Source organism: Pelophylax lessonae, assembly GCF_965119305.1.
Source record: "Pelophylax lessonae genome assembly, chromosome: 1".
NCBI classification, from domain to species: Eukaryota; Metazoa; Chordata; class Amphibia; order Anura; family Ranidae; genus Pelophylax; species Pelophylax lessonae.
In genome coordinates, this window is record NC_138768.1 from 455,581,662 (window position 1) to 455,605,924 (window position 24,263).

The 24,263-nt window shown below is 45.4% G+C and overlaps 1 protein-coding gene across 1 annotated transcript in view; it reads right to left on the reverse strand.

Moving 5' to 3' along the window:
- The window catches only part of CHERP (calcium homeostasis endoplasmic reticulum protein), a 75,637-nt gene extending 51,964 nt beyond the window's left edge, over positions 1 to 23,673 (reverse strand). The window contains exons 1-6 of the mRNA XM_082243135.1: positions 23,535 to 23,673; positions 17,181 to 17,354; positions 16,590 to 16,774; positions 16,326 to 16,463; positions 15,808 to 15,959; positions 14,688 to 14,799 (exon numbers count right to left, since the gene is read on the reverse strand). Coding sequence (XP_082099261.1) covers positions 14,688 to 14,799; positions 15,808 to 15,959; positions 16,326 to 16,463; positions 16,590 to 16,774; positions 17,181 to 17,354; positions 23,535 to 23,559 — 786 coding nt within the window. The 5' untranslated portion in view covers positions 23,560 to 23,673. The remainder of the gene's footprint in view (positions 1 to 14,687; positions 14,800 to 15,807; positions 15,960 to 16,325; positions 16,464 to 16,589; positions 16,775 to 17,180; positions 17,355 to 23,534) is intronic.
- Positions 23,674 to 24,263: the final 590 nt, after the last annotated feature.

The window sequence follows — 24,263 nt, forward strand, 5'->3', positions numbered from 1 at the left end:
GAGTTGAGCCTTATGTGTCAAAATGAAAAAAAATTGATTTTTGTAAGAACTTACCGTAAAATCCTTTTCTCTGAAGTTCTACAGACGCATCTCTATCTTTTTTAGACCAATCGGTTATGCTAATTAGGAATAGGCACTAGGCAGGAAAAAAGCACACCAAAAACTCTGCTATAGCAGAAAAAAAAAAAAAAAAAAAGAGAGCTTTGTACACCTACAGGGACTCACTGACCCAGGAGGGACACAGAGCGCCAATCTGCATCCGTGCGGCGGTCAGAGAAAGAGGAAACGCCGATTCACCGTTCCACAGGCTACAAGAAAATGGCCACCGCATTGAAATCAGTGGGAAGCTACCAAAACATGACCGTTTAGTTGCAAGCAGTGTTTAGAAGACAAAAAAAAACCCATTTATTCAGAAGTAGAGGGGCGGGTGCTGCACCTGTCCAACTTCAGAGAAAAGGATTTTACGGTAAGTTCTTACAAAAATCCAGTTCTCTATCGTTTAATCGACAGACGCAGCTCCATCTTCTTTAGACCAATGGGATGTCCCAAAGCAGTATAATCATGGAGGGGTGGGAAGAAAACGCAAGACGACGTAATTCCCCAAAGGCTAAATCTAACCAATCAGGTAACATGGAGCTCAACCAGGAACAACTGGAGCTCACCTTGAAAAAACATACACCCTCAAAGAGAAACAAAAAAAGATTCTCTTTAACCACTTCCGCCCCAGAAGGATTTGCCCCCTTAACCACTTAAGCCCTGGAAGGTTTTACCCCCTTCCTGACCAGACTCCTTTTTTCAACTTTGCACTTCTGACAATTGCGCAGTCATGCAATGCTGTACCCAAACGAAATTTAGGTCCTTTTTTTCCCACAAACAGAGCTTTCTTTTGGTGGTATTTGATCACCTCTGCGCTTTTATTTTTTGCGATATTAATAAAAAAAGAGCGAAAATTTTGAGAAAAAAATTACATTTTCAACTTTGTCTTAAAAAATATGCAATATACTCAATTTATGTCATTTTTTTGGCCAAAATATATTTAGCTACATGTCTTTGACAAAAAAAAATTCAATGAGTGTATTTTTATTGGTTTGTGCAAAAGTTATAACGTCTACAAACTATGGTGTAAATACTGAAATTTACGCAGCTTTAATTTCTGACTGCCTATCTCATTTCATGAAGTGCTAAAATGGCAGGGCAGTACAACCCCCCCCCCCCCCCCCCCCAAACTACCACTTTTTGGAAAGTAGACATCCTAAGGAATGTTCTGAGAGGCATGTTGAGCTCATTGAAAATTTCATTTTTTTGTCACAGGTGTTTTACACAAAGTTGTCATTGAAATGATATAGTAGACACCCTAAGCTATTTGCAGAGAGGCATGTTGAGTGTTTTGCAGATCTCACTTTTTGTCACAAAGTTTTGGAAATTAAAAAAAGGAGGAAAAAAAATGCATTTCCTGTTTTTTCTTCATTTTCCGAAAATGAGAGCTGCAAAACACTCACCATGCCTCTCAGCAAATAGATTGGAGTGTCTACTTTGCAAAATGGGGTCATTTGGGGGGGGGGGGGGGGAGGTTTTGTGCCATCTTGGCATTCCATGGACTTCAAAAGTGCGATAGGTAGTAAGGAGTGAGATCAACAATTTACGCCCTTAGAAAGCCAGAAGGTGCGGATTGGTTTTCCGGGTCCTGTACGCGGCTGCCAAAAAAGTCTCACACATGGGGTATCCCTGTACTCAGGAGAAGCAACAGAATGTATTTTGGGGTGTCATTTCACATATACCCATGGCATGTGTGAGCATTATATCATTTACTGACAACTTTGTGTAAAAAAAAAAAAAAAAAAAAAAAAAGAAGAAGAATTTTCCCGAAACTTGTGGCAAAATATAAACTATTCCATGGACTTATCATGCCTCTCAGCTAATAGCTTGGAGTGTCTACTTTGCAAAATTGGGTCATTTGGGGGGGGGTTTGTGCTATCTTGCAATTTCAGGGCCTCTGAAACTGTGACAGGCAGCGAAGTGGTAAAGTCAGCAATTTACGCCATTAGAAAACCTGAAGATGGGGATTCGTTTTCGGGGTCGCGTACACAGCTAGGCTCCCAAAAAGTCTCACATATGTGGTATCCCTGTACTCAGGAGAAGCAGCAGAATGTATTTTTAGGGGGTCATTTCACATATACCCATGGCATGTGTGAGCAATATATCATTTAGTGACAACTTTGTGTAAAAAAAAAAACAAACAAAAAAACAAAAACAAAAAAAAAAAAAAAAAATTGTCATCTTCCCGAAACTTAGGACAAAATAAAATACTCCATGGACTCAATATGCCTATCAGCAAATAGCTTTGGGTGTCTACTTTTCAAAAAGGGGTCATTTGGGGGGTGTTTGAACTGTCCCGGCAAAACCAAGCCTTTTCTGTGACTTTTTGTTTACATGAAAAAATATATTTTTTTTTTTTACTAGAAAATTACTTTGAACCCCCAAACATTATATATTTCTTTAAAGCAGAGGCCCTATAGAATAAAATGGTGGATGTTGCAAATTTTTTTGTCACACGGTATTTGCGCACAGATTTTCCAAACGCAATTTCTGCGAAAAAAATACATTTTTTTTTAATTTATTGCACAAATACACTATATAATTCCAATTTGTTTGGTAAAATTTAAAAGATGATCTTATGCCGAGTACATAGATAACAAACATGAGATGCTTTAAAAATTGCGCACGTCTGTGCAGCGGCAACAAAGTATGTACATTTTTAAAAACCTTTAAAAGTCTTTACAGGTTACCACTTTAGACTTACAGAGGAGGTCTACTGCAAGAATTACTGCACTCGATGTTGCGTTTGCGGCGATACCTCACATGCACGCTGCAATTGCGGTTTACATATGACACTAGACCAACGCTTGCGTGCGCCATTGCGTGCAAGCATGGGGGGACAGGGGGGAGGGGCTCGATATATATTTTATTTTTTTTTGCTTTTTTATGTTATTTTGACACCTTTCCTTTAATTTTTTTTATCATTTTTATTGTTATCACAGAAGTATTCCTCCACTTCACTGCAAGCAATTTGTCAGTTTTCAAGCAGGCTCTCGCCCCCCGACTAAGAGGGAATCTACAAGCCGTTGGGGGAAGCCTCAGGGATTAGGTCGCACGGTGCCACATGTGCCAATTTGTAATTCGAGCAGGTGACTAAATAGTGGCACGCTTGTGTAAAAGTTATCCACGTACAAATGGTACCCCTTTCCAGATAAGGGTGACACCAAGTCCCAAACAATCTTGCTGCTGCTCCCTATGTAGTCTGGACAGTTGGGCGGCTCCACACAGCTATCTTTTCCCTCATAGACCCGGAAACTAACTGTATAACCTGTGGCCCTGTCACACAGTTTATACAGCTTGACCCCGTACATGGCACGCTTGCTGGGGAGGTACTGTTTCATAGCAAGGCGGCCAGTAAATTTAATCAGGGACTCGTCAACGCAGACAACTTGTTCGGGGGTGAACAAGGCTACAAACCGCTGATTGAAGTGGTCTATGAGGGGCCGAATTTTGTGGAGCCGATCATATGCAGGGTCTCCCAAAGGACGACAGATTTCATTGTTGCTGAAATGCATAAATCACAGAATTTGCTCATATCTCCCCCTGGACATGGAGGCAGAGTACATGCGCATATGGTGAAGTGGGCTAGTGGACCAATATAGCCGCAATTCACTCCGTTTGGTTATGCCCATGTTGAGGGAAAGGCCCAGAAAGATTTTAAATTCGGAAACAGTTATTGATTTCCAGCCGAATTTTCTGGCAAGGGGCGAATTTGGGTTGGCGACGATGAATTGTTGTGCATATAAATTTGATTGATCCACAATAGATCTTCCGTGAAGAACAGCTCAAAAAAGTTCAGGGGCGTAAAACCAGCTGTCTCCATGTGGATTCCAGGTTGGGCAGTGAATGGGGGGGGGGGGGGGGGGGCGAGTACTGGCGCCGTAGAATCAGTGGGTTGCCAATTGGGATATGCCAGCGCATCAGGGAGGGCACTATGGGCTCTACGGGCCTGTCTTAGAATACGCGGTGGCTGCGGGCCACTACTCGTGCTAGCCACCGCACCAGCTTCAACTGCACTTATAGGACTCGCCACGTCACCAAGTGATACTGCAGTGCTGGTTGTAGTAGGTCCAGGGTCTACTAGGCCGCTGGTGCTTGCCAGGTCACCAGAAGGATGAGCGGCCGTAGTACTGACACTCTGCTCCACACGAGCACCCTGCGATTCCTGCATCTCAACAACTCTAGAATGGGGTCGGGCACGCCTGGGTCTAACAGGGACCCATCCGTCGTCGGAGCTATCTGTCAGGGAGCCGCTGCCGTCATCTGGTTCGTATACTGACCCTGATTCTGCCAGTGTAGCTTCCCCATCGCTATCATCTGACATGGCCAGTATACTATATACCTCTTCACCACTGTACCAACGTTTGGTCATTTTGTTAACTAAATTTACCAGTACAGTAGTGCGACTCACAGGTAATAAAAGCACCTGGTTGTCAAGGAATATTTCAAGTGCTACCAAAAAAAACTGCTAATGCTAGCACGGATCAGGCCTGACTCTGCTAACACGGCGGTTTTGTGTGTTGTGTTTTTTGTAAGTGACAGTAATCTATTGATTACTACACTTGCCTGGGTGAAAGGGTTAAACGCAGGTGCTGGCCAGAATCAGTGCTGATCGTGCAAACACCGCGTTTTGGGAACCCTAAACTATGGGGACACTAGTATAGTTCTGATCCGATCAGATATTGATCTGTTCAAACACTATACTAGTAATGGAAGTGTATGTGCGTGTGTGTGGTAATCAAGGGGTTATTTCTAACTATGCGCCGGGGATCTGCGCTTTTCTTAGACTGCCACTAACACTAGCCAATGTCACCTGTCTCACTAATAATAGTGATCAGAAAAAAAACTGTACACTATAAAAGTGACATTGTGACAGGACAGGGCATGGAAGGGGTTAACTGGGGGTGAGCAGAGGGGGATGAGGGGGTTAAATCTTTATGGGGGGGGGGGTGGTGGGGACGCTAAACCTCCTTTGGGATAGAAACTAACTCGCTAGCGCAAACTCAAGTCACAATCACACTAATACAAAATACAGTAAAAACAGTATATTACGTGTGTATTAGTGTGCAATGTGACAGGGGGGGAAGGGGTTAACTGGATGTGATCGGGGGGGGGGGGGGGGAGATCAGGGGGTTAAATCTTTATTGGGAGGGGGTGGCGGGTATCCTAAGGATAAAAGGAACGGTGGCAAGCGCTAAACCTGGTCACAAGTCACACTTATACGGGTATATAGGAAAATGCTATATACTGTATACAGTGTGTGTTGTGACAGGTGGTGTAGGGGTGATCAGGGGGGGATCAGGGGGTTAAATCTTTATTGGGGGGGTGGCGGGGACCCTAAACCTCCTTTGGGACAGAAACTAACTCGCTAGCGCTAATTCAGGTCACAAACACACTAATACAAAATACAAAAACACAGTACATTACCTTTGTATTAGTGTACAATGTGACGGGGGGGGGGGGGGAGGGGTTAACTCTTAATTGGGGGGGGGGGGGTCGCAAGCACTACACCTGGTCACAAATCACACTTATACAGGTATATAGGAATGTGCTATATGCTGTATATAGTGTGTGTTGTGACAGGGGGTGTAGGGGTTAACTGGGGGGCCGATCGGGGGTTAAATGTGCCTAAGTGTGCAAGTGTGTGCTTGTGCAGTTACTTACAGTTATATGTGCTCTCCTCTCACGCTGGATCCAAAAAGGATCATGGGAGGGGAGAGCAAGTCTTTTCTGAGCCTGTGTTTACATTTCACAGGCTCAGAACAGGATCTGATTGGGCAGGACCGATCTACAGGTCCAGGCCAAAAATGATTGGCCTGTACCTGATGACTGACCGGTTCTGAACCCAATCGAGTCTACGGCGGCGGGGCGCGGGAGCGCGCACAGGAACGGCGGGAAGTGCCGACGTAGCCCTACGTTACTCTGCCTGGCCGGGGCTGACTGCCAACGTAAATAGTCGTGCGGCGGTCGGCAAGTGGTTAATGACCACGCACTATTTTGCGATTGGGCACTGCGCTACTTTAAACGGACAATTGCGCGGTCGTGCGACGCTGTACCCCAAAAAAATTATGTCCTTTTTTCCCCACAAACAGAGCTTTCTTCTGGTGGCATTTGATCACCTGTGCGATTTTTATTTTTTTGTGCTATAAACAAAAAAAAGAGCGATAATTTTGGAAAAAAAAAAAAACTATTTTTCACATTCTTTTATATGACATTCTCAAAAAAAAAATCTAATTTTTTTAACATTGTAGGCCAATTTTTTTTATCTGCTACATATTAAAAGAAAAAAAAAAAAAAACGGATTTGATTGGTTTGCGCAAAAGTTATTGCGTTTACTAACTACGGGAAAGATTCAGGTCATTTTTATGGTTTTTTATTTTTGCTAGTAATGATAGCGATCTGCGATTATTTGCAGGACTACGACATTGCGGCAGACAGATCGGACCCCTGACATTTGACACTTCTGGGGGTACCAGTGACATTACTACAGTAATCAGTGCTAAAAATATGCACTGTTAATGTAATAATGACACTGGCAGGGAAGGGGTTAATACTGTTGAGCAAGAGGTTAAATGTGACCCTAGGGGCGTTTCTAATTGTGGGGGGGTTGGGCTTGTGAAATTATCACAGAGACATGCGATCCTATATAGCAGGATCACAAAGCCTCTGATCATCCGAGGGAGAAGGACGGACGGCTGTGTTTACATCAGCCGTCCGTCCTTCTCTGTCAGCAGGGAGAGATCACCGGTGTCAGTCGGCAATCTGAGCCGCCTGACACACACGCACTGGCTTCCCCACTGACGAGCGCGCTCGTCCCCTAGCTCCTCCCAGGCGGGACTCTGCCTGTACAAGCCAGCCAGTACATCTGCGGCGGCTGGTCGTAAAGTGGTTAAACAGTAGCCTGCAAAACCTTGCGGCCAAAGGAAGCATCCGAAGATGCCAACACATCTACTTTGTAGAATTTTGAGAATGTATGCACAGATGACCAAGTTGCCGCCTTGCAAACTAGCACCACTGACACCTGATGGCAAAAAGCCCAAGAGGCACTCAGCGCTCTAGTGGAATGCACCTGCACTGGGAAAGGAGGAACCTGACCCTTCAGTGAATAAGCCTGAACTACCATCTGCCTGATCCATATGGATATGGTTGCAGCAGACGCAGTCAATCCTTTTCAAGTTTCTTCGGTAAGAACGAAAAGAGCGTCTCGTCTGATTTTCTAAAATACTCCGTGGCCTACAGGTAAATCCTGATCGCCCACACCACAGCCAAAGAATGCAATGCCATTTCCTTGGAATGCTTGGGCTTAGGACAAAGTGAAGGCAGCACAATGTCATCATTCAAATGAAAATCAGAAACCTTCTGACCTAGTCAGTCGTTTCTTCCGAGTACCACTTTATCTCTGTGGACCACCAGATAAGGTGAGCGGCAGGACAATGCCGGCCAATTCAGATACTCTGCAGGCAGAAGTAATAGCCACCAAAGAGGCAACCTTCTGAGACCAGGCAAGCAGAGGAATCTCCCCAATGTTCTCAAATGGGAGATTTTTGAAGAACAGAGATTACCAAATTCAGATCCCACGGAGGTAGCGGGGATTGCCTCGGGGGAGGCATATGGTGAACCCCCTGAATAAAAGTGAGAATCAGGGCATGCGTAGCTAAAGGGCGTTGGAAAAACACAGCCAGAGCAGACACTTGGCCTTTGATAGTGACCAAAGCCAACTGCTGTTCAACACCTTTTTTGAAGAAAAGTCCAAACCCTAGCCACCGAGAACAAGCGAGGGTGCACCTTCAATGATTCACACCATGAAATGTACGATTTTCACATACGATGACAGATCTTCCTGGAAGTAGACTTCCTGGCCTTCAGTAGTGTAGGAATCACTGAATCAGAAAGACCTCTATCCTTCAATAACTGGCTTTCAACAGCCACGGCGTTAAAGCCAGCGACTGTAAAGCAGGATGGAAGATCGGTCCTTGAGACAGCAGATCTTCCCTGAGAGGATCGGCAACCAACCTTATCAGATCAAAGCCAATCTGGGGCCACCAGAATGACCGGGACCCCTTCAACTTCTATCCTGCGAAGATGCCTCGGCAGAAGTTTTAGCGGAGGGAATGCATGAATCAGCCGATACTGACTCCAACTAGCCATCAGTGCGTCTGTGGCGTCGGCCAGAGGTCCCGAGACCTGGCTACGAACCTCAGAACCTATTTTTTTGAGTTGAGAAGCAAACAGATCGACGTTGTGTCCCCCACCGGACACACAGGAGCTGAAAAAACGGAATTTTTGTAAAATCTTACCTGTAAAATTCCTTTCTCTGAGTCCTCAGACAGTCGCCGCCTCTTCATATTCGTCACTAATGGGGTTATTGACCTTTGCTCCGCAGGAGTAGCTAGGCAACAGAATATATTAATATCAAAGCTTTTAGCATATCCCACCCCGAGGGGGTGGTCCCCTCAGTCAATACCTCCCTGCTTCCTGCATACCAACTCAGTTTCAGTAGAATAGCAGTAGAGTACATAAACAAACCCCAAAAGAGGGGCGGGGGCGGCGACTGTCGGAGGACTCAGAGAAAGGAATTTTACAAAAATTCCGTTTTCTCTTACGTCCTCCGACAGTCGCCGCCTCTTCATATTCGTCACTAATGGGGACGTCCCAAAGCAGTGTAGACATGAGGGGTGGGAAAACAGCAGCCGCGCCTAAAGCAACGCAATACCCACATCAGAGCAAGGAACCTTACTAAAGTAAGAGAACCAACTGGGCAACAGGAAAACGTGCTCAACAGGAGCAACAATCCAGGAAAAAACAAGTAACCCAGGGGTAAATACACCCCAACAGCCAAGGACCCAAACAAGGGACCCTAAAGGCACTGCCGCACTAAGAACTTTACGGCCAAAAGAAGCATCTGCCGATGCCTGAACATCCACCTTGTAAAATTTTGAGAAGGTGTGAACGGACGACCAAGTCGCCGCCTTACACACCTGGGCCACAGAAGCCCGATGATGACAGGCCCAAGACGTACTCAAAGATCTGGTAGAGTGCGCCTTCACAGGCACGGGAGGAACCCTCCCCCTCAAAGCATAGGCCTGCTCAATGGTCTGTCTGATCCATTTGGCGATGGCAGAAGCAGACGCCGCAATGCCCTTCCGAGGTCCCTCAGGAAGGACAAAGAGAGAATCCGACTTGCGAAAGGATTTAGTCGATGACAGGTAAACCCTGATCGCCCTAACAACATCCAAGGAATGTAAGGCCACCTCCTTCGGATGCTTAGGCTTCGCGCAAAGCGAAGGCAAGACAATGTCCTCATTGAGGTGAAATTCAGAGAACGTGTGCAGTACCTCACAGGACCTGCCACCATAATTTTTGCCCCAGAAAAAATGGCGGATCGCCGCACAGCATGTCTAAAATCTTACTGCTTCATCTGACACCCAGCAGAGCGGGAGAGCCCCCCCTCACAGCCCACACACAGGCAGCAAGTGCACACAGGAGCTGACAGGGAGCACAGCAGCCACACAGACATGCAGGGTCACACAGTCCCAGACTGACACCCAAAAAAGACAGGTCCCCACATAGAGATACACTTACCAGTCCGGATGGCGTGGGGAGCCTGCTCCAGCGACCAAACCGCAGTACTGAGGACAGGGAGTGTCGCAAGCATGACGCAGTGGAGTTGCGGTGCGAAACCGCAATGGCGTCCAGTGAGGTAGCCACCTCACCGATAGCATCCCTGCAGCGAACAGGGATGGGTCGTTCAATGTGCCAGGGCAAAACCTAAGCTGAACGCTCGATGGCAGGCTGGGAAGCCCCTGGCCCTGAGATCCAGGGTGGCCAGACTGAGACCCAGCTCCGCACGATCATCTTCATCAGAAGAACTAACTAATGCTGGAAATAAACAGCTAAGTAAAAGAAAGAGAAAAAACTTCAAATAAAATCAAAAAAGAGAAAAGTGGCTGAGACTAAGAGCCCCAGCACGGGAACAGCCTGCGTACTCCTGAGCTAGGCATGTGAAACTGAGTTGGTATGCAGGAAGGTATTGACTGAGGGGACCACCCCCTGGGGGTGGGATATGCTAAAAGCTTTGATATTAATATATTCTGTTGCCTAGCTACTCCTGCGGAGCAAAGGTCAATAACCCCATTAGTGACGAATATGAAGAGGCGGCGACTGTCGGAGGACGTAAGAGAAACACCTTTGGGTGTAGGGACCACTCCCCCTGATCCAACACCTGACGACACTTTTCGTCAAACTTTTCCACCAAATCCAGGATCCTGTGTCCCCCAAGACACACTTGGTGCCCCCATGGTGATTGATGTAAGCCACGGCCATGGCATTGTCCGATTGAATCCGGACTGGACAATCTTGCAAACAATTTGTCCAGTGGCTCAGGCAAAGCTTCATCGCTCTGAGGTTCAAAATATTTTATCGGGAGTTTTGGACTCTTCTAGTGTCCAGGACCCCTGGGCGCAGAACCTTCCCAGCCTGACAGGCAGGCGTCCGTGGTTAGCACCGTCCAATACAGCGGAAGAAAGGACTTGCCCTGGCATAGTGCTAACGAGTGAAGCCACCATAGAAGAGCAGTCTTTGTGACTCAACCAAATCAAAGCGTCCTAGGACTTTGGATCTTTGTTCCATTTGACGAGAATCTCCCTTTGTAAGGGTCTCGTGTGGAACTGACACCATCAGACCCAAGGCATGCATGCAAGTCCGCAGAGAGGACAGATTGCTTGCCACCAGCAAATGGATCGCCCCCTGCAACCTGTGCAGCTTGTCCGGAGGAAGAAAGACCCTCGCCAAAGCGGAATCCAGAGTCAGGCCCAGATAATCCAGTCTTAATGAAGCTATCAGGGCAGATTTTTTGAAATTGATGTTCCAACCAAACTCTTGCAAAGTCCATACAGTGATCGTCAAGTCGCCCAAAAGGGCTGAATGCGAGTCCGCCCTCAATAGGAGATCGTCCAGGTACCCCAGTACCGAAATCCCCCGTTGGTGCAGTAATGCCAGCACCTTGGTAAAGACCCTGGGAGTGGAGGAGAGACCAAAGGGTATCACTACAAATTGATAATGCTCCTCTCCTACAGCGAAGTGAAGAAAACGCTGTTGTCCAGCATAGATGGGGATGTCTAGATATGCGTTGTTGACATCTATAGAGGCCAAAAAGTCTCCTTGGTGTAGAGACGCCACTATCGTTCGAATGGATTCCATTCGAAACTTCTGTATCTCGGTTCACCTTGAGGTCCAGAATTTGACATACTTTGCCTTCTTTTCTGGGCACAGTAAACAGGTTTGAATAGAATTCCCTGAAAGCGTTCCCCGAGAGGGAACTGTCACAATCACCCCTTGCTCCTGTGTGCCGAAGTCACGAAGGGGCCGCCTGTGTGCTGAAAAATAAGGGCCCCGTCTATTACAAGTTGACGCGGCCTTAGCGGATTCCAATATAGACCCAATTAGGCGGTCCCCTGTAAAGGGGAGATCTGTAGAGCTTTTTTAGAAGCCTGATCCACAGACCAGCTTTTTAGTCACACCAAGTGTGGTTACCATTATTGCGTTTAGAACGCCACTGATGCGCGACAATTTTGTCGCAGTAGGCGGGAAAAAGGGTGTACCCTTGCCGTCTTAAGGGGATCTGCGTGCTCCCCCCCCCCCCCCAATGTTAAAATTTTCTGCACCGATACAATCAGTACATCCACCAGTGCCCTTGCATGCGCAGTAAAAAAAAAGGAAGCTTCCTCACTGCAGAGCACCCGAAGTGCGTGGACACAAACCCATTAGAGTCGCTATATGCTAAGCTCACCCTGGGGGCATACCAAGCAGGGAATGTCGCCGACCGCAGTCCTGCAAGGAGACGCTGGCTAAAGACCATAAATGACAAAAGAGGGGGGAGAAGAGCGGATGCCCATCTGCTGCTCTATTACCCTGGTCAGCAGCTCGGTCAGCCAGCCTTGAGTAGGCCCCAAAGCCACGCCCTAAATTTGGGGCCCAATCCGGTCGCGGGTCCGCCGTCAGCTTGATCAGCAGTTTGGACAGCTCGGTTAGGAGCTCGGACAGCCTGACATGGTACCTGGACAGCCAGGAGTAGGCAGCAAGCAGCGGCCTCAATTTTCGGCCCAATCCGGCCGTGTGAGGCAATCCATCGGCATCCGCCGGTCAGCTCAGTCAGGTACTTCGGACAGCATAGCATGGTACCCGGACAGCCACAAGTAGGCCGCAAGCCGTGGCCTCAATTTTTGACCCGATCTGGCCGTGTGAGGCGATCTGTCGGCATCCACCAGTCAGCTTTAAAAAAGGTACTCGGACGGCCTGGCATGGTACCCAGACGGCCTGGCATGGTACCCAGACAGCCTGGCATGGTACCCAGACAGCCTGGCATGGTACCCAGACAGCCACTAGTAGGCCGCAAGCCGTGGCCTAAATTTTCGGCCTGATCCAGCCACGTGAAGCGCAGACCCACGGATAAACAGCTGCTCTCCCCTCAAGCCTATAACCGCCGCAGGGAGCCCAAAAGACCTCCCTGCCCCAGTCACTAATCCCCAGGGGGCCGGGAACTTGCTCAAAGACCCCTGGTGCGATTCGGACAGCCTGTCAGCAACAACCGCATCCATCCCCCCCTTACTGGAGCAAGTGGCAAAGTTAGCTCCTACCTAAACCCGGGGGGGGGGGGGGATGTGGGTAGGATGGGGCCAAAAGACCACCGTGACTGTTCGAGGGGCTGGGGGAATGGAAGAGAACCCTGGGGTTCGACCATCCCAAGGAGGGGCCCACGTCCACCCCGAGGAAGCCAGAGGTTTTGGGGGGACAATTTACTCACCATACCATGATACCAGGTGGGCACCACACCGAAACAGAAGACCTCCCACCCGGGATGGGGATGCTGTCAGCCAGGGGGAAGCTGCGACTCAGGGTGTTCCAGGTCGTCACGTCCCAGCGAGACGGTCCACTCGCAGGCTCATCCCCATCCGTCGGGGCACAGTCGTGACAAGGCCTAGTTCTGGACTATAACCTGCTCACGCTCGCTGGCCAGGCTAGGAGACCTTAAGGGTCTAGATTATCCAGTGTGAAACCACAGCCGGCTGTTGCTTGCAGTTCCTCTGGATCTTGGTCCGTCAGGAAATAGCTTGTGTAAAAAAAAAAATACCAACTAACAAAAGTTTCCCTGTTAAAAGCGAAGACCGAAGTCCCAGCAGGGAGCTAGGTCCTATTCGTAAAACTAGGCAGAAACAAAAATGTTTGCAGATAGAGTGAGTGGGGTTATGCCTGCAGGGACAGCCCTGTAGGCGTGGTTAAACTTTTTTCCTGCCTAGTGCCTATTTCTGATTCGAGGAGCATAACCCATTTGTCTAAAGAAGATGGAGCTGCGTCTGTCGATGAACGATAGAGAAACCAGTTCCCATCTATGCAACTTTAAAAATCAGCGACTTTGAAAAGGTACCTGCACTACTTTGATGCAACTTTGATCCAGAGAGTGTAAAGTGGAATCAAAGTCGCACTCTAGCTTAAACTCATTACTCACACATAAGGACAGGACAAGCTGCTAGCCTAAATGAGGCTATGAAGACCGGAAGAGATCATGGTGAAGGATAGGAGGGTTGGAGGTGGGACTGGGCAGGTTTAGGCATGCCTGTCTAAGAAAGACCGACAACCTTTTCAGGAAGTGAAAGACGACTTGTCAAATTCAGATAAAAGGGAGACAGCGTTGTCGGTGAAGAACAGGAAGAAGCTGATTGTCTAGTTTAGATAAGACTTTCTAAGCTACACAAGCAGCTATCCAGAAAATGAATATCAAAGATAAAGATATTTAACAATACTATTAATAGGAAAAATGTCATTTTTGAGTAAAGTTTCCCTTTAAGAATACGTGTGAACATCGAGGAGCAAACCTATCACTGAGAGGTAAAGCCGCACTATTACAGTAAATTAAGATTCATAGACAAAGTGGTTTCTGTCTGCTTACTTTAAAGCAGAGCTAAAGTCTTTTGGGAACCCTGTTTGCCCTTAATACCCCCATTGTGCTAAGTTGTAAGCTGTCCTTTAAAAAAAGTTTTATACTGAGTAAACGCCTGGCCCTGGTTTGATCTGACTTCGTGTCCCAAGTCTAGCTACTATTGGGTGTTTACATGAAAGTGTTTCTAAACCAGGATGTGTGTTCAGACTAAGCAGTTGATTAAAGCAAGATCAGAGATTATGTTATTTTCTTAGGTGGAAGTAAAGAAAATCTCTTGATTCCCTCATCAGCAGTCAGCGATATTATGCCTTCTCGGCCAGCAGAACACAACTACCGCTAGCAGCTATAGCCACCAGTAGTAAAACCACGTTAAAAAATCCGACTTGGGTACAACCAGCCTGCCCATAGAACAGGTCTCTGCTGAACCAGCCGAGATTAGATCCATCTATGACCAGCTTAACTCGCTCTGCCCAACCAGCCAATCAGAGGCTTTGTCTGAACACAATTCATGGACAGTGATAGCATTCTTGTGCTTAAGAGTCGGGGGCCCAAAGTTGGACCAAGTCCTGCTTTTTGTCATAACTTACAACTTAGCACAGGGGGGAGTTGTAAACGAGCACTATTACTGTGACAGCTTGGGTACTGAAAAACTTACACGTGCAATCTTCTGCTGCTTGTCTTCTTCCACCGCTAGGAAACTGGTACAGTAAATAGGAACCACTACTTTCTGAAGAGCTGCCAGAAGTTCACGCGCTTGCTTTCTCTGACTGGAAGCAAAATAAATAAATACAACTATATAAGGAATATATTTTTTTCAGTATAAAGCAGCAGGTTTACATAAATCTCCCATTCAGTGTCAGGAGCAAAAGGAAATACCTGCACATCGAGCTACCCAAGACAGGATACAACACTAGCAAACTATAAACATACATAGATACTATAGAGTTTGACCCTTGTCCTTTTCCTCTGAACTCAAACAGAGCTGAAGACTACTAGACTACTAGATGCCAAGACACTGATTAAAAATAGTAACAAATCGTTTGAAGAAGATTTTTACAACTCTGGAACATGAGTCAAGTTTTATTCCGGGGAAAAGGAACAGACATTTAAGACATTTGTTTAGCAATCTTAGGGTGACCCACTCAGCTGGTGGAATAGGGGTGGTTTCCTCCTTAGATATCAAAGAAGCATCAGATTCCTTCAAGTGAGAATAGCTCTAGGCAGCACCATGCAATTTTCTGTTTGGTCATAATTATAAATCTAAGGTACAACCCATTTTTTTTGAACCCATAGCATTCATACCCATTATTATTCTATGACAGCACCATTTACAGTTTACAAAGAAACTAGGTATCACCATGGATTTGCATTGGCTCTGAAACCCCTTTGTCATCTTTACCCAAGACCCAAGAGTCTTGGCAAGGGTCGAATGTCAGCACCATGCAGGAAAAAACAATTTCCCTTGCAGACAATACTTTGATATATTTCTGTAATAGTTCCACCTTTCTACAGTCAGTCCTGCGGATTGATGCCTATGGCTCTTACTCTGGTCTAAGAAGCAGGCTGGAGATCTGTGCAGGTACCCACCATACATGCCTAGTGGTACTTTCATCATCAACATGCAGCTAATTGTTGCTGCCTAGAAAATTACTAATATTGTGATATGTACAAAAACTATACACAGGTGGCTAAACAATTTCAAAAAACCACAACGCAAAACAGCTGTGGTGTGCCCAAAGGATAAAGTACCAATAACCAAGACTGGCACTACTTACCAGTGATGAAGAACATCATTAGTCAAGTAAATCAAATGCAGACGTAATTCAAAGTGTGCTCCTTCAGCTGTAATCCGATTGCGCAGGTGCCCAGCCATAAGGTCACAATGCTGAGGAGATTTGGCATTGCTGAACATCCAGTTCTTCCCTGCCTGTTAACATAATTTATGAAGCCTGTATTAGTTACACACGCTCTGGTTCATTTATTAAACAAACGCTACTGCTTAGTTCCTCCTAAAAGGGAGTCATTGCGGTCAATAGTAAGGCCAAACACATACATCCACAAATGATTCTGGTTGCCTGGTTCAGAAGATCAACTAAAACTGCCCATTACCAACACTCCTATCTTAATAAGTTGCTAAACCATAACTCATAGGTTACATTAGAAATAATGGAATTAAGATAGGTGATCTTTTGAGCTTTTTTGTGCAAAGGTAATTTCTAAAGGGGAAGAGAAACCTTTAAATTTGAGGTCTGTTGTATCCCAAATGAGCAATGAGAAAAAGAGCATAACTTACCGATATTGCATCCTTGGTACATGTGTCAATGATTGGTTGCAGCAAATTATCAAACTCAGTCATGTCCAGATGGGTTTCTTCACGCTGTTTCTGCATCTGTTGTTCAATGGCATGTGCAACCGCAGCGGTTATTTGCTCCTGAGACACAGAAAATGTTAAAAGGTCTCAAATCTGCATATTTGAGTATTTAGGTTATAAATCTTCTAGTTCTAACATGCAGTGGCAAATCAAAAATATTATATGGGGGGGGAGCTATACTAATACCTGTCTTATGTTGAGTAGCTGCTGTTCTTGCTGCTGCACATTCCACTGGCTTTGCTGTACAAGATCCTCTATAGAAGGTGCACCTTGAGGAGGTGGAACCAGTGTAGGGGGCAAAGTCAATGCTGGAGGGGGAACTGTGGTAATCTGAGGCTTGGGCTCTATGTCCTGGGCTTGTTTGCAAATAACTGAATACAAGAGAAGAAAACAAAAAACAGAAAAATGTATAATCCTGAGTTGCAATGTGTCATTACATCTAGACAGAGTCCACTGGGGAGGAAGTTGGTCAGAAATGCCTTTTAAACATGTTCTCAGTCTCTATATGTGGCTACATAAATGTAAAATATATCCATTAGTTTATTAAATCAGGTAATTATGCAAAAAAGAGTGAACAATTAATGTACAGTGCAACTAAGTGAAAACTGTACAATGCTTGCAACAACACATATTGAGAAAGGTTAAAGTAGATGAATTTCAGTGTAACTGTTTTGTAACTGTCTGAAAAAAACTGTTTGGGAGAAGATCAAAGAAATATAACTGAAGGAAATAAAAAAAAAAAAAAATGAAAGGTTATAAATAAAACGTTTTACATACGTTGCTGCTGCTCCATGACAAGTTTATATTTGTAGTAGTTGTAGAATTCTCCTCCAAACAGGAATGAGAACTTTGGGTTTTCTTTTTGCTTCTCCATTGTCATGTTCTCAAATTCGGGTCCATTTCTAGCCACAAATTGCGCTAGTTTGTCAATAACATTCCGAAGCTCCTGGTCTGTTGGAAAAAAAAAAAAAATCACTGCAGTTAATGCCTGGTTCCTTATCACAACTCCTGCCATCACAATCTGGTGCATCTGGTATATAAAACAGCACTGAAAATTGCATTGCTGGCTCCAGTGACAACATGAGGCTACAGAATATATCTATTGAAAGCGATCCTATGATCTTCTACACGTGTGTACAATTATTTTTAGTGTTGTCCGTTTGCTTTTAAGGCTCAGTTCACATATACGCAAATCGGATGAGCCGGTTCACACATGTGCGGAGCGGCCGCGGTGGGGTTTTACAAAGAGTCCTGTGCGTTTTTGGGTCCGGTTCAGGTCCGATTTCAAGTAAAAATTTGCACCTGAACGGGTGAATAGAACCGCACTGAACTCCGCACTGAAATCGTGGCCACATATGTGTAAACCCAGCCTAATAAAAAGACTTCACGCCACAAAAACGTCCTCCAGATCCATTCCAGGTGCGTTTCTCCCCGCACGTTTTTAACATTTTTTGATGAATTCGCTGTGTTTTTCTTTTACTGTACTGGGGTCGGGTGCATTTTGGATACTTTTTACCACATTCCAGTACAGTTCTGTGCAGAAAAAAGCAGCATGTTATACTTTTTTTCTGGAACTGTGCTGGTGTGAACTATGCCATTGGAGCCCATATAACCTACTTTCCATGCTTTTTTTAATGCAGAAAAAAAAAAGCACGGCATGTGTTGTGAACTGACACTGACACTAGTCCTATGTACTTCCACTTTTCTTTCTCTTGTTATTTGCAAGCTATATCCTTTGCTGGTGAGGAAGCAGCAAGACTATGGACAAATATGAACATAAAAACTATATGGACTATTATATATATATACACACACACACATACATACCATATACACACATATACATACATACATACACACACACACTATCCCACAAAAGCGAGTACACCCCTCACATTTTTGTAAATATTTTTATTATATCTTTTCATGTAACACTGAAGAAATTACACTTTTCTACAATGTAAAGCTTGTATAACAGTGTCAATTTGCTGTCCCCTCACAAAAAACTCACACACAGCCATTAAGGTCTACTGTAGCTCCCCAGTGCTGTCAGCACTCCCAGACCATGACACTCCCACCACCATGCTTGGCTGTAGGCAAGACACACTTGTCTTTGTACTCCTCACCTGGTTGCCACCACACACACTTGACACCATCTGAACCAAGTAGGTTTATCTTGGTCTCATCAGACCACAGGGCATGGTTCCAGTAATCCATGTCCTTAGGCTGCTTGTCCTCAGCAAACGGTTTATAGGCTTTCTTGCGCATCATCTTTAGAAGAGGCTTCCTTCTGGTACAACAGCCATGCAGACTAATTTGATGCAGTGTGCGGCGTATGGTCTGAGCACTGACAGGCTGCCCCACACCCCTTCAACCTCTGCAGCAATGCTGGCAGCACTCATATGTCTATTTCCCAAAGACAACCTCTGAATATGACGCTGAGCACGTGCACTCAACTCCTTTGGTCGACCATGGCGATGCCCGTTCTGAGAGGAACCTGTCCTGTTAAAACCACTGTATGGTCTTGTCCACCCTGCTGCAACACAGTTTCAAAGTCTTTGCAATCTTCTTATAGCCTAGGCCATCTATGTAGAGCAAGAATTCTTTTTTTTCAGGTCCTCAAGAGGTCTTTGCCATGAGGTGCCATGTTGAACTTCCAGTGACCAGTATGAGAGAGAGAGAGAGCAATAACACCAAATTTAACGCACCTGCTCCCCATTCACACCTGAGACCTTGTAACACTAACGAGTCACATGACACCGGGTACAGAAAATGGCTATAGGGCCCAATTTGGACATTGCATCTTAGGGGTGTACTCACTTTTGTTGCCATTGGTTTAGACAATAATGGCTGTGTTGAGTAATTTTGAAGGGACAGCAAATTGAAACTTTTATGCAAGCTGCACACTCACTACTTTACATTGTAGCAAAGTGTCATTTCTTCAGTGTTGTCACATGAAAAGATATAATCAAAATATTTAGGGCTCTTTCACACGGCCGTTCAGTTTTTTGGCTCCGCTCCCTTTTTTTTTTTTTTTCACGGAGCGGATGACACTTCTGCCATTCGCTCCGTATGTCCGCATATCATCCCATCTGTTTGCGGATGATATACGGACATAATGTATGTCTATGGGCATTGACACCGCTGACATCCGATTTTGCTTCCTTTCCGTTTTTTTTAACGGAGGAAAAATAGGGTTCTGTTCCGTTCCAAAAAAATGGAACAGAGCTGAAAGGAAGAAAATCGGATGTCAGCGGATGGTCATCCGCTGACATCCGCAAAGCCATAGACATTCATTATGTCCGTAAATCATCCGCAAAAAAATAGGATGATTTGCGGACATATGGAACGCCCGTGTGAAAGGGCCCTTACAAAAATGTGAGGGGTGTACTCACTTTTGTGAGATACTGTACATACACACACACACACACACACAGGAGATCAAAATGAGAGAACCTACAATTTTCAAGGTCACTGCTTAGTCCTATTTTAAATTATCTAAACAGGAGTAAAAGAGCAGTTTTGTTAAGCATATTTCAAGAATTACATATGTTTTGAAACAGAATAAAAAAAACTTCAATGGGATTTGAAAAACAATATTGATCAAAATTAGAGAACACTTTCAGATACCTTCCAGTTTTTGGTGTTATCGTGAAACTGTGTGCTAATTTCTTTAATTATCTGACAAGCCCTATTTACCATTTAAGGCCTGGAAGGCTTTATTCCCTTAATGACCAGGCCATTTTTTGCGATTCAGCACTGTTACTTTTACTGACAATTGCGCGGTCGTGTGACGCTGTACCCAAATAAAATTTATGTCCTTTTTTGCCCCCACAAATAGCGCTTTTTGGTGGCATTTGATCACCTCTGCGATATTTTTTTGTGCTATAAACAAAAAAGAGCACCAATTTTGCAAAAAAAAATATATACTTTTTATTTTTTACTTTCCGCTATATAACATTCCCAATAAAATAAAATATATAAATCTAATTTTGTCATCATTTTAGGTCAATTTGTATTCTGCCACATATTTGTGGTTAAAAAATCCCAATAAGTGTATATTGATTGGCTTGCGCAAAAGTTATTGCGTCTACAAACTAGGGGAAAGATTTATGTCATTGTTATTTAATTTTTTTTTTTTTACTAGTATTGGCGGTGATCAGCAATTTTTAGGGGGACTGTGACATTGCGGCGGACAGATCAGACCCCTGACATTTTTAACAGTTTTGGGGGGACCAGTGACATGACTACAGTAATCAGTGCAAAAAAGATGCACTGATACTGTAATGTCAATAGCAGAAAAGGGGTTAACACCAGGGGCGACCAAAGGGTTAAATGTATGCCTAGGGGGTGTTTTCTAACTTTGAAGGGGATGGGCTTATGGTATCAACGCAGGGACCGTGTTCCTAAATAGTAGGAACACAGGAGCCCTGTGTTGATTGCTGACAGAACAACGGCAGACCGCCGTTCTGTCTTTCTGGGGAGTGATCGCGGGTGCCCAACCGCGATGGTGTCCCCCGGCCCGCAGATAGGCTTCCCCTCTCGCGAATCATGGCGCGACCCCACGCTCGCTCCTGAGGAGCGGCAGGAGTACAGTGATTCGAGCAGCCGAGCCAGCCTGCCATATATTTGCGGCGGGCAGTTGGCAAGTGGTTAACTTGCAGCCTAACTTTCCAGTTTTCACTGACATTGCAAGATGGTGAGCCGTTCTAAAGTGACTGAAACCCTCTGGCAGCCCTCAGGTTGTCCAGCAAGAAAAGTTTGTAGTTCCAAATCTGTAATTTCTAGAATATTGCATCTTTACGTCATCACAAACTCATTCAAGTCCCCCAAGAAGGCTGGTCGTCCTCGAAAGACAAATGTAAGAAAGGAAAGGATAATGCAGAGAATCTCAATGGGCAATGGGGTCAACACTGCAGCTGCGATTGCTCGCCAGTTCAGCACTGAACTGATTAAGGGTGTGTCTCGTCATACAGTGTCTCACTGTTTAGGAGAATCTGGACTGAAAGCCCACTCTGCAGTGACCAAACCTCTCATTAGCAGAACAAAAAAAAAAAAAAATCAAAAAAGTCTAGACTAACATTTGCTGAGGAGCATGTTGTGTGGACAGAGGGGAACTGGTCCAAAGTTCACTTTAGTGATGAAATCAAGTTTAATTAATTTGGGGTCCAATGGAAACATATGTTCGTTGTCAAACTGGGGATAGACCGAACCCAAAGTGTGTAAAAAGTCAGTGAAAGGGGGGAAGAGTCATGTTTTGAGGGATGTTTTCTGCAGCAGGAGTTGAGCCTCTTATACAGCTACATGGCAGAGTGAATGCAAATGTTTGTTAGAACCTTCTTTCACAACATGCGGTTCCTTCCCTGCATTCATCACCCAATCAGCCAGCAATTTTCATGCACGACAATGCCCTGTCACACAACAAAACGGTAAAGCAGTTCCTTGAAGTTGAAAACATTGGAATAATGAAATGGCCAGCCTAGAGTCCTGATCTAATCCCAATAGAAAACCTCTGGAAAATCTTTGGCGACAAAGTTTTGGCCAAGAAACCCAATACAGTCACTGAACTGTGAAAGACTAGAAGATGAGTGGAACAAAATCACACCAGAGCAGTGTGAGAGATTAGCGATGCCCTGTGGCCGCAGAGGTGCTGAAGTCATTCAAAACAAGGGCCTGTATACTTCCTACTAAGAGCCCATTCAGACTAGCGCGACTTGTCAGCCTGACAAGTCGCGCTCGGTCGCGGTCCATTGAGTAGTACAGGACCCATTCTAATAGGAGCGACACAAGTCGCTCCGACTTAGAAAAAGGGTCCTGTACTACTTTGGGGCGACCTCGGATCGACTTGCATAGACTTCCATTATGTGAAGTCTCTGCAAGTCGCACCGGAGTCGCGGTGCACACGACTTCACAGGTCACCCCCCAAAGTCGTGTCGCGCTAGTCTGAATGGGCTCTAATTGTTCATTGTTGTTACCTTCAGACATTTTAGTTCTATAAAATTCTGATCATTGTGTTTTCTACAAAATAAAGTTTATTTTTGTTAAAGTATCTTAGTGATTTTGAAAAACACTGTTCTATTAGCATTGTATAGCCACAACAAAAATTCCATCAAATGTTCAGCAATGAATAATTCGTTATTTCTGAAAAATCAAGTGTTCATAAATTGTTCTTTAAAGTGGTTGTTAAGCCACTATGTAAAGTACATGCAATCCCCTCTGTTAGAAAACAGTATATGCCCCAGTGTCTGTGCTTTGTAAAAAATATGCCTATTACTACCAGGCCAAGACATCGTCCGGGGAGGAGGGGGCCTGAAGCGAGGGCCGGTGGGGAGGAGGGGGCCTGAGGCAAGGGCCGGCGGGGAGGAGGGGGCCTGAGGCGAGGGCCGGCGGGGAGGAGGGGGCCTGAGGCGTTAAGTGAGTGCCGAGCGGCGCTGTGAAATAAGGTAGTATTGGGCATATTTTAAACAAAACACAGACATCGCAGTATAGGATGTTTTCTAACAGAGCGGTTAGCATGTACATTACACAGTTATTTCAGCAGGGGGGGCCCCGACACAGAGCTGACAGGCAGGGGGGAGACAGAGGCACATAAACTGACCACAGTGTCAGGGCTCAGCAGCCATGATAAACTGTGGTCAGTTTACAGGAGGGGGGGGGCAGATACAGGGGGCCAAATTACACAGCACAAGCACTGCTTTTCAGTATTAGGATCCAATTTTTCTTTTTTTTGGGGGGGGGGGTTACAAATGCTTTCCTTTGATCACCAGCATGTGTGTGTGTGTAATTATATATATATATATATATATATATATATATATATATATACATACACACACACACCCACAGATATATATACACACCTACATACACACCAAATACTCCATTTAAACCCACAGTGAAAATACAGTAATGCCAATTTGTAGCATTAATGGAACCCTCCAATCCAGCACTCCTGCAGCCACTGTACAGATTAATAGGAATCTCCATAGCAGGCAGTTAGCCCAGAGCAGAGCTCTTTCTATGCATTCATTACCCCTTCACTAAGCCTGCCAGCATGGCGCTCTTTAGACGACCAAACGAAGCCAAGCTCAAACTACACAGCACAAAGAGGAATGAAATGGCAGCGCTCACCCTCTGGGGGGATAGGAACCTCCATGGCGAGGACTACGGCCTGCACCAACCACGACCACTCACTTCAGATCACCGCCACTCGTACACTGCAGCCGGAAGCGTCGCAAAAGCCCACCGCGCTCTACGTTCCATCACCATGACACGAACTGCACACTGGCACATAGACGTCACTGAATGTGCGACGGCAAGCGGAAGCACAGGCTCAACCATGATTGGAATTCCAGACTGCCCCTGTAGAGGCATGAGTATGTAGAACAGATGTGACACGTTAGTAGGATGGAGATTCCTGAAAGAAGAGCTGCTTTCTGTGTCCTATTGGCGTGCTGCACAAATGACACAGGCAAGGGAAATTAGAGAGGCACACAGTCTCAAAGTGTCCTCTGTTCACAGGATATCCCCACTGCTTTTTGACAATAGTCCCCCTGTGTGCCATGTCATGCAGATATCACACTACACTAAACCACATTCGTGGTACTTAAAGTAGGGTACTTAAAGTAGAACTATAGACAAAACAGTTTTTTCCCCATTTTGGATAGAGTAAGAGATGGCTATAACCCATGTAAGGTTTATTTTTGTTACTTGGGGAGATTTTCGTTCACTTCTTGTCCAATAACCAAAATAGGAAGTAATAGGACATGCCTTCAAACTGGTTGGAACCAGGGTCACCAGCTCTAGCGTCCCCCATCGGGAGATTTCTAATCCCGTACGGTTCTGGGGACAACCCAACAT